At 65.4% G+C, this 9,478-nt stretch overlaps 4 protein-coding genes across 4 annotated transcripts in view; 2 read left to right on the top strand and 2 right to left on the bottom strand.

Annotated features, from left to right (window-relative positions):
- Positions 1-3,994, top strand: part of MICPUCDRAFT_46264 (uncharacterized protein) — a gene marked incomplete at its 5' end in the record, with an annotated part of 7,501 nt that extends 3,507 nt beyond the window's left edge. Inside the window, one exon of the mRNA XM_003055504.1 lies at positions 53-3,994. Coding sequence (XP_003055550.1) covers positions 53-3,829 — 3,777 coding nt within the window. The 3' untranslated portion in view covers positions 3,830-3,994. The remainder of the gene's footprint in view (positions 1-52) is intronic.
- An 11-nt stretch (positions 3,995-4,005) lies between these two features.
- Positions 4,006-5,634, bottom strand: MICPUCDRAFT_50319 (uncharacterized protein; the record flags this gene model as incomplete). The annotated part of the gene is made up of 1 exon (XM_003054968.1): positions 4,006-5,634. The coding sequence occupies one exon, from the start codon at positions 5,632-5,634 to the stop codon at positions 4,006-4,008; it is 1,629 nt and encodes a 542-aa protein (XP_003055014.1).
- Positions 5,635-6,115: 481 nt separating this feature from the next.
- Positions 6,116-8,228, top strand: MICPUCDRAFT_46263 (uncharacterized protein; the record flags this gene model as incomplete). The annotated part of the gene is made up of 2 exons (XM_003055503.1): positions 6,116-7,170; positions 7,463-8,228. The coding sequence occupies 2 exons, from the start codon at positions 6,116-6,118 to the stop codon at positions 8,226-8,228; spliced, it is 1,821 nt and encodes a 606-aa protein (XP_003055549.1).
- Positions 8,229-9,105: 877 nt separating this feature from the next.
- On the bottom strand, positions 9,106-9,291 carry MICPUCDRAFT_50317 (uncharacterized protein; the record flags this gene model as incomplete). The annotated part of the gene is made up of 1 exon (XM_003054967.1): positions 9,106-9,291. One exon carries the CDS (start codon positions 9,289-9,291, stop codon positions 9,106-9,108), a length of 186 nt encoding a protein of 61 aa, XP_003055013.1.
- Between the last annotated feature and the right edge of the window lie 187 nt (positions 9,292-9,478).

Raw genomic sequence — 9,478 nt, 5'->3', positions numbered from 1 at the left:
CGACGTGTTCGAGCTGAGAACGGCGGATCACGAACACGCGAACATCACGCAGATTGTGGACGGCGAGACCGACGACGCGGCCTATAGATCGACCCCGACGATGAGCACGCGGATCGTCGGCGGCACCGAGGTTGACCCGCACACGTACGAGTGGATGGTTGGGTTTAACGGGTGCGGCGGGTCGTTGGTCGCCCCGAACAAGGTGCTGACCGCCGCGCACTGCATGTTCACCGATAATTGGGCGACCGTTGCCTACGTAAACTGGCACAACTCTTCTGTGTACGATCCCTCGATCACAGATGTCCTCGAGATCGATTACGCCGTGAACCATCCTTACTACGATGCTGATACCACGAATTGGGACTTCGCGGTCGTGACGTTGAAGAGTAACTCGAGGTATGAGCCCGTCGTTCTTGACTTCGACACGACCGACGTCGGCGAGGGCGCGAGCGCCGGCGAAAATTTGATCGCGATGGGCTGGGGGACAACCGAATCCGGTGGGGACCCGTCGAGTGTCCTTCTGGAGGTCACCGTCCCCGCGGTGTCGACCTCGGACTGTCAGACAAACTACGGATCAGATATTGTTCCCGAGTCGATGTTGTGCGCGGGTGAGATGGGGAAAGACTCGTGCCAAGGCGACAGCGGCGGGCCGCTCGTGCGCGCGTCCGACTTACGGCAGGTTGGCGTCGTGTCGTGGGGGGTCGGATGCGCATCCGCGGGATACCCTGGGGTATACTCCAGGGTGTCCGCGACGGAGGCAAAGAAGTGGCTGTGTACGCAGGGCGTGACGCAAGCGTGTGAGCAGCCGGCGACGAGTGCTTGGGTGTCGGTGGTGAACGCGTCGATTGAGTTGGCAATGGCGACCGCCACCGGACCTGGAAATTCCATCTCTCTATCAGGCGACGGCACGAGACTGGCGTTCGGCTCGCACGACAGTGACGAGGGACGCGGTCGCGTGCAAGTGTACGATGTCGATCGCACGAACACGACGACGACCACTTGCGATGAGACACTCGACTACGCGGAGGGGACACCAGAGCACGTGCAAAGCGCTGTGGACTATCGCGGCTGCCAGAACGTGGCTCGAAACGGTGAACCGTGCGCATATTGGACCTCTGGAGACGAAGAGTGGGCTGGCTATGCTTCGGGACCCCTTGTGGGACACAATTACTGCCGAAACCCCGATAGTGATACTACTATTTGGTGTGACGTGGTCAGCGGCGGTTGGGATTTCTGCGACCCGCTTCCCCCCACGGGCCATACACGTACGGCAGTTGAGCCATTTTTGATCGGTGACACTCTCGAAGGCGAGACTACCGGCGATCACTTCGGAACAGCCGTGTCGTTGGCAGACGACGGCTACAGCATCGCGATCAGCGGGATGTCTACAAACGGCACAGGGTACACGCGCGTGTATCGCATGAAAGACACGCCCTCTTGGATCATGATGACTGACTTCCACATGAACGTCACGATCTCGCCGTTTTCAGGGCCGTGGGTGCTTGGTCACACCTTGGCCATCTCCGGCGACGGCTCACGAGTCGTCGGCGGCACGCCGGCGCATGATTCGAACGCGGTCTCCGCGCAGGTGTACGAGCGCGCGGACGCGTGTTGCGCGCGAGACGAGCGCGTCGTCGCGCACGCGTGCGTGGCGTGCCCGAACGGCACGATGAACACGGCGCGCGACGACTGGTCGAAATCGGACACGACGTGCGGCGCGTGTTCGCGCGATTTCCACGTCCAGGACAACGCGTGCGTGGCGTGCCCGGTCGGCGCGGTGAACCCTCCCGGGGACGACTGGAGCGGACCAAACACGACGTGCGGATGTCCCGCGGATCATCACGTTCTCGATCACGCGTGCGTGCCGTGTTCCTTTGGCGAGAAGAACGACGGGGGTGATGACCCGATGGGCGCGAACACGACGTGCGACGTGCCCCCGATGAAGTTCGCCGAGGGTAACTGGACGCAGTTAGGCGATGATATCTACGGCGAGGCGGAGAGCGATGCCTCCGGAAAAGTAGTCGCGGTGTCGGGCGACGGGAAGATCGTCGCCGTCGGCGCGTATCTAAATGATGGCACTGGCACTAACGCGGGACACGTTCGCGTGTATCGATACGAATCGAACGCGTGGACGCAACTTGGCGACGACATCGACGGCGAGGCGGCGGGCGACGAGTCGTCCGGACGGTCCTCTGCTGTGTCGTTGTCGAACGACGGCATGACCTTAGCCGTCGGCGCACGTTTCAACGACGGGAACGGAGACAACTCGGGTCACACGCGCGTGTACCGGTACGAATCGAACGTCTGGTCGCAACTTGGCGAAGACATCGACGGCGAGTTCGCTGGGGATCAAGCCGGGGAATCGGTGACGCTATCGAGCGACGGCACCGTCGTGGCCTTCGGCGCTCTTCTGAACGATGGAAACGGAGAAAACTCGGGCCAAGTGCGCGTGTACCAGTACAGATCAGGCGCGTGGACGCAGATTGGCGACGACATCGACGGCGAGCACGCCGGCGACGAGTCCGGTTGGGCGGTTTCCTTATCGAGCGACGGGACGGTCGTCGCGATCGGCTCGCATAAGAACGACGACGCGGGCACCGATGCAGGTCACGTCAGAGTGTATCGTCACCACCTTGGGACGTGGACACAACTTGGCTCGGATATCGACGGCGAGGTTGGCAAAAGGTTGGCCTCTGTCTCCCTGTCGAACGACGGTACGATCGTCGCCGTCGGCGCGCGTGAAACCTCCGGCACGGATTCGGGTCGCGCGCAAGTGTACCGCTTCTCTTCAGGCGAGTGGACGCCGATGGGCGATGCCATTCACGGAGAGGCAGCCGGTGCTTGGGCCGGGCGGTCCGTGTCCTTGTCCGGCGACGGCATGATCGTTGCAGTCGGCGCGAACAAGAACTATGATGACAATGGAGTACAGACAGGTCACGCACGAGTATATCAGTACTACGCGGGCAGTTGGTCGCAGATTGGCGCTGATATTGACGGCGAGGGGTCTGGGGACCTTTTCGGGGCGAGCCTGTCCATCTCGAAAGATGGCACGGTCTTGGCCGTCGGCGGGTGGGCAAACGATGCATTCGCGATGAACGCTGGTCATGTGCGCGTGTATACGATACTGAGCGTATCAAGCTCGGACGACAACGCGACAGCCGGCAACTTGACCGAAGGCAAATGCTGCGCGGTCTTCTACGGTCAAAGCCCCGAGGAGATGATGTCCGAGCACGATTTGAACGAGCCGCCCGCGGACGTGTGCGCGTATTGCGAACCCGGGTTCATCTGCCGCGAATCCGTCCAACCCGTCGGCGACGAATCGACGTTTGCCGTCACTGGTACTGAAGTCAACACGACGTCGCGCGACTGCGTCTCGTACAATCATACGAAGGAATCGTGCATGTATAACTGGATATCCATGGAGGCGGCCCAGTTCCCGTGCATGAGCAACGAGACCGCGCAGGAGTTCCCAGAGGAGACGTGGGGCGCGAGGGACAGCATGTACGACAGCAGCACGTACGAGAACAGCACTGACGAGCACAGCACGTACGAGAACATCACGTACGATGACAGCATGTACGAGAACAACACGGACGACAGCACGTACGACAGCACGTACGACAGCACGTACGACAGCACGTACGACAGCACGTACGACAGCACGTACGACAGCACGTACGACAGCACGGACGACAGCACGTACGACAGCACGGACGACAGCACGTACGACAGCACGTACGACAGCACGTACGACATCACGTACGACAGCACGTACGACGACAGCATGGGCTACTCCTATGACTACGAATACGATTACACGTACCCGTAGAGTAGTTTGCTCGCACTTGGTCACATGTTTTGCCCGGATGGGTTAGAGCTCAGTCTTGTTGTAATCGTTTGTGATGTAAACTACTAGCTGCCACCGCAGCTCGAAATAAAAGGGGATATTAGTCTAATTAATCACTTTGTAATGTATGCTTACGTGTACTGCATCACTCGTAGGTGTCACACGTCGAGCAAATCGTCCGTGAGGCTATTCCTCGTCTGCCTCGCGCCGCCGTCGCGAAGTCTCGACGGCGTCCCTCGGACCGGCGTCCCCCCCACGACCGGCGTCGCCCTTCCCGACCCCCCTCCCGGCGTCCTCCGAGACGGCGTCTGAATTCGTCCCGAGTACGACCCGCGCAGCGCGGCGTCGAACCCGCCGCCGAGCGCGGGCGTTCGGTTCCCCCCGGGGTTTCGCGCGGGGGAGGGCGACGCCTTCCCCGCGCGTCCGAAGCCGCCGCCGCCGTGCGTCAACCCCCTCAACACCTCGTCCCGCGCCGGCGTGCGATTCACCTTAAACCTCGACCCGGGCGTCCCCCCTACCCCGCCCCATCCGCCGATGTCCACCGGCGTCTCCTCCGCGTCTAACAATATTGGCGTCGACGCGATCTCGCCCCACGTGAAGGCGAGCTCCTCCGGGTCCGGCGCGACGTCCGGCGTCCGCACGATCTCGTACCCGCGCGCGTCGCGAACGCGTCCGCCCCCCGCGGCCGCGGTCTCCATCGCGACGCGCGCGCCGGGGTCGACGATCGCGCCGCGCGTCGGCGTCGGCGTCGGCGCGGGCGCGCGCGGCTGCATCACGAACCTCGTGTTCCTGGCCACCGTCTCCTTCGGCGGCCCTTGCGCGCGTCGCGACGCCTCCGCGACGCTCAACGCGACGCCGTCGTTGACGTAGTACAGATCGTTCTTCGCTCTGAACGGGTGGAACGTCAGCGCGCGGTCGACGCCGTCCTCGGTGCCGGACCCGTCCGTGACGGTCGTCGACGCGGACGGGAGCGCCTTGACGTCCGCCGACGCCGACGAGGACCGCGTTTGTTTTTGTTCTTCGTCGTGCGTCTCCTGTTGCTGCCACGCGTATCGCGCGCGCTTCGCCGCGTTCGCGCGCTCCAGCGCCTCCGCGAACGACGCGTTGTCTTCCGAGGTGTACTTGTTCAGGAACCCGTCCAGGCTGAGCTTCGAGTCTGCGTTCGCCGTCGTCGTCGCCGCCGTCGCGTCGCGGTCGCCGACGGCGCCGCGCGCGCGGTCGTCGTGGTCGCGGTCGTGGTCGCGGTCGTCGTCGTCGTCGTCGTCGCCCCACTCGCTCCCGCCCATCGATCTCGGCGTCGCGGGCTCCGAACGAAGCCCCGTCGCGCGCGCGGCGCCGCCGCGAATCATCGGGCTCGGCGTCGACCCGGTCCCGCCGCTGCCCCCCAACGACGGCGTGCTCAGCGCGCCGCCGGGCGTGCCGAGGCGTTCGCGCTGCCGGCGTTGAATGTTCGCCTGCGCCGCGCGGACGCGCGCGGGATCGCCGCTGCGCGTCGCCTCGAGCCACTCGAGCTTGTCCTTCAGCTTCGGGATGTCCGGGAAGTAGTCGCGCGTGATGATCCCCTCCAGCCTCGCCGTCCACTCGTCCTCGTCGAGGACCTCCGCGCGCTTCCGCGCGGGCCTCGGCGCGGGCGGCGGCATCGCTCTCGCGGACGCCGCGGACGCGTCCACCATCGCGCCGACGCGCGCGGGGCGCGCGGACGAGAGGACGCCGCTCGCGTCGCCGGCGGAGGAGGCGTCGCGCTCGGACGTGCCCGCCGCGCCGCCGCCGCCGTCCGAGGCCTCCATCGCGAGATCGCCCCTCTCGCTCGGCACTACTCAAGAATGTCTGTCGTCCTCCGCGCCGCGCCGCGCCGGGCGTCTACGTCTTCTCTCATCAACCGCGCCGCATTCCGCTTCCGCGGCGATGTCGAGGCGGGGTCAGGATTCGTACTCGTGTACTTTTCGGGTGTAGTTTCGTATGAAAACCAGTCAGGCCGATGCTCGAACCGAGCTCGATTTCGACTTTCGAAAGCAAAAAGTGGGTCAACTGGAGTGATTTTTTTGCGTTGAAAAATTGAGTTTCACCGATGCTCGAACCGAGCTCGGTTCTCGAAACAGGAAAAACGCTTCGTGAAATCTCAGCCTTTCCGCAGCTCCTCTTCTTCCTCTCTTCCGAGCATTCCCGCGCTGGCGGCGCGGCTTGGCAATTTGCCGTCGCGTCGTCGCGCCGGCTCGCCCTTTCCCTGCCGCGCGCGGACGCATAAACCTCGAAAAAAACAAAAAAAAGATGTCCGCTCCCGCCGCTCCCGCCGCTCCCGCCGCTCCCGCCGCGCCCGCCGCGCCCGGCGGCGCCCCCGCCCCGGGGAGCAACCTCAGCGCGACGTCGCTCTACTGCGGCGACCTCGACCCGTCGTGCACGGAAGCGCAGCTCTACGAGCTCTTCAGCACCATCGGTCCGGTCGTGAGCATCCGCGTCTGCCGCGACCTCATCACGCGTCGGTCGTTGGGGTACGCGTACGTGAACTTCCAGCAGGGGAACGACGCCGCGAGGGCGATCGACGCGCTGAACTTCCAGGTCGTGAACGGGAAGCCCATCCGCATCATGTACTCCCAGCGCGATCCCGCGTTGCGGAAATCCGGCGTCGGGAACATCTTCATCAAGAACCTCGACAAGGAGATCGATAACAAGGCGCTGTACGACACCTTCGCGCAGTTTGGCAACATCGTCAGCGCGAAGGTCGCGACGGACCTTCAGGGTCAGTCCAAGGGCTACGGCTTCGTGCAGTTCGACACCGAAGAGGGCGCGCAGTCCGCCATCGAGAAGGTGAACGGGATGCTCTTGAACGACAAGCAGGTGTACGTCGGCCCGTTCCAGAAGCGCAACGAGCGCGGCGGCGGCCCGACGACGTTCAACAACGTGTACGTGAAGAACCTTCACGAGTCCGTCACCGAGGAGAAGCTTCGCGAGGTGTTCGAGAAGTTCGGCGCGCTGACGTCCGTCGTCGTGATGAAAGACGCGGAAGGCAAGAGCAAGGGCTTCGGATTCGTGTGCTACGAAGACGCCGAGGCTGCGGGGAAATCCGTCGAGGAGCTCGACGGATACGACAAGATCGAGGACAAGGCGTGGGTCGTCTGCCGCGCGCAGAAGAAGTCCGAGCGCGAGGCTGAGCTCAAGGCGAAGTTCGACGCGGAGCGCCGCGAGCGCATGGAGAAGATGGCCGGCGCGAACCTCTACATCAAGAATCTCGAGGACACCGTCGACGACGCGAAGCTCCGAGAGCTGTTCGCGGAGTTCGGGACGATCACGTCCTGCCGCGTCATGCGCGACACCGCGGGGGCGAGGTACGCCGCGGATTCATTTCGTCGCGAGTGTTTTCTGTCCGTTCGCGCGGCGCGGGCGCGGGCGCGCGCGTCCTCGACGCGTCGTCGCCGCGTTCCGCGCGCGACCCGACGCGCGAATTATTTTCGCAATTCTCGCGGGAACGCGGCGCGAACCGTTTTTTTTTCCGGCGGAGGCGGAAGTCTCCGCTCGCGACCGCGTCTCCGTCCGACTCCGACTCGCCCTCCCAGATCCCTCGACTGACGCCGCCTCCCCTCTCCTCCTCCTCCCCCCCTCCCTCTCTCCCTCTCGCAGCCGCGGCTCCGCGTTCGTCGCGTTCTCTTCCGCGGATGAGGCGACGCGTGCGGTGACGGAGATGAACGGCAAGATGGCGGGTCAGAAGCCGCTGTACGTCGCGCTCGCGCAGCGCAAGGAGGACCGCCGTCTGCGTCTGCAGGCGCAGTTCGCGCAGAGGCAGGTCGCCGCGGGCGGCATGCCGAACATGGGCCCGTACGGCATGCCCCCTCCAGGCGCGCCGATGTACTACGGGCAGCCGCCGCCCGGGGTGATGGGCCCGCCGCAGCCGCAGCCCGGGTACGGGTTCCAGCCCGGGATGCCCCCCGGGGTTCCCGGGCGCCCGATGGGCCCGGGCGGACCGAACATGCAGTACGTCATGCCGATGCCGCAGCGCGGCCCCCCCGGCCAGCGCGGCCGCGGCGGACGCGGCGGCCCCGGCGGCGGCCGCGGCGGCAGAGGCCAGCAGGGCATGCGCTTCCCGAACCAGGGCCGCGAGATGCCGCCGGCGCCGCTTCCGCCCGGCGAGCCCCAGGACCCGGTGTCTCTGCTCGCGGCGCAGCTCCCGACGGCGACGCCGGACCAGCAGAGGATGCTCCTCGGCGAGGCGCTCTATCCGCTCGTGGACGCGGTCGAGCCGGCTTCCTCCGCGAAGATCACCGGCATGCTTCTCGAGATGGACCACTCCGAGGTGCTTCACCTCATCGAGTCCCCGGAGGCTCTCCGCGCGAAGGTGCAGGAGGCGCTCGCGGTGCTCAAGGCTGCGGCCGCGGAGGAGGGCAACTAAACGTCCGTCGCTTTAGGCGAGGCGGCGCCGGCGTCGGCGCCGCCGGGTTTCGGGTTTGGGTTTGGGTTTGGGTTTGGGTTTGGGACGGGGGGGGGTTAGGAAAAACGATTCTTCGGCCTCGGCGATTCGTCGTCGACGGCGGCTGGCGAGCCCCTCGGTCGCTTCGAACGCTTCGCGCGTTCCGAGCGGCCGCGGAGAGGGGCACTGTGCCGTCGATCGGCGCGAGGTTCATCGCGCGGGGCCACCGCGCGCGGCCGTCACTATTTTTTCACGACGAGCCGCGGCAAACGCACGCGCGGCGCGCGCCCGCGAGCGGGCGAGGAGGGAGACGCGTACGACGCGCACGACGCGCACGACGACCGACGACGCCGACGACGCGATCACGCGCTCGGCCTTTCTCGGCATTCTCTGCTACTCTTTTCGACGCTCGCGGGTGCGCGACCGCACTTAGCAACACTACAAACTAGCGCCGTTCCCTCGCGGGGGCTGCTGTCGACGCGCGTCGTCGACACGCGGCGAGACGCGACTGGAACGGATTCACTCTCGGCATGCTGGTGCGAGCACGGGGGCGGTTTTATTAGAACCCCGTGTGTACGCCCGATGACAACCGATGATTGAGAGGACGGACGCCTTCGCGGCGTCGGTCGGTCTCTCAAACACACACACACGCAAACGACTGCGGGGCGACGGGGGCGACGGCGGCGGGCGGGGGAGGACTCTCGAACGAGACTCCCCGCCAACACGAAGGTTTCAAGCACTGTCTTTTCGCACATAAAAAAATGTTAGTACTGCACGCGCAGAACTGCTGTCCATAAAAACGAGTAAAAGATCAAACGACGTCTCGCGCTTCGCGCTCGCTCCCTCCCTCGCGTTTTCCTCAACGGCTCGAAAGGATATCCACGGCCGCGGCGACGTCGCCGCCCGCCGCGTCCAACGCCCGCCGCGCGTCCTCGCGCGCGAACCCCATCTCCACGAGCGTCGTCGCGTCGTCCGCGCCGCCGCCGGCGTCCGCGGCGACCGCGGCGGCGGCGACGGACGTCATCGCCGCGGGCGCCACCTCCATGCTCTCCAACTCGTCGTCGCCGTCCGACTCGGCGGCGGCGCGGACGACGCGACGACGCTGGTGGAGATGGGGTTGGCGCGCGAGGACGCGCGGGGGGCGTTGGACGCGGCGGGCGGCGGCGTCGCCGCGGACGCGGATATGCTTTCGAGGAGGTGAGGAAAACGCGAGGGAGGGAGCGGGCGCGAAG

The sequence above is a fragment of the Micromonas pusilla genome (genome assembly GCF_000151265.4).
Source record: "Micromonas pusilla CCMP1545 genomic scaffold MICPUCscaffold_1, whole genome shotgun sequence".
Lineage (NCBI taxonomy): Eukaryota > Viridiplantae > Chlorophyta > Mamiellophyceae > Mamiellales > Mamiellaceae > Micromonas > Micromonas pusilla.
The sequence above is the reverse complement of the archived record's forward strand: the minus strand, read 5'-3'. Positions and strand labels throughout refer to the sequence as shown.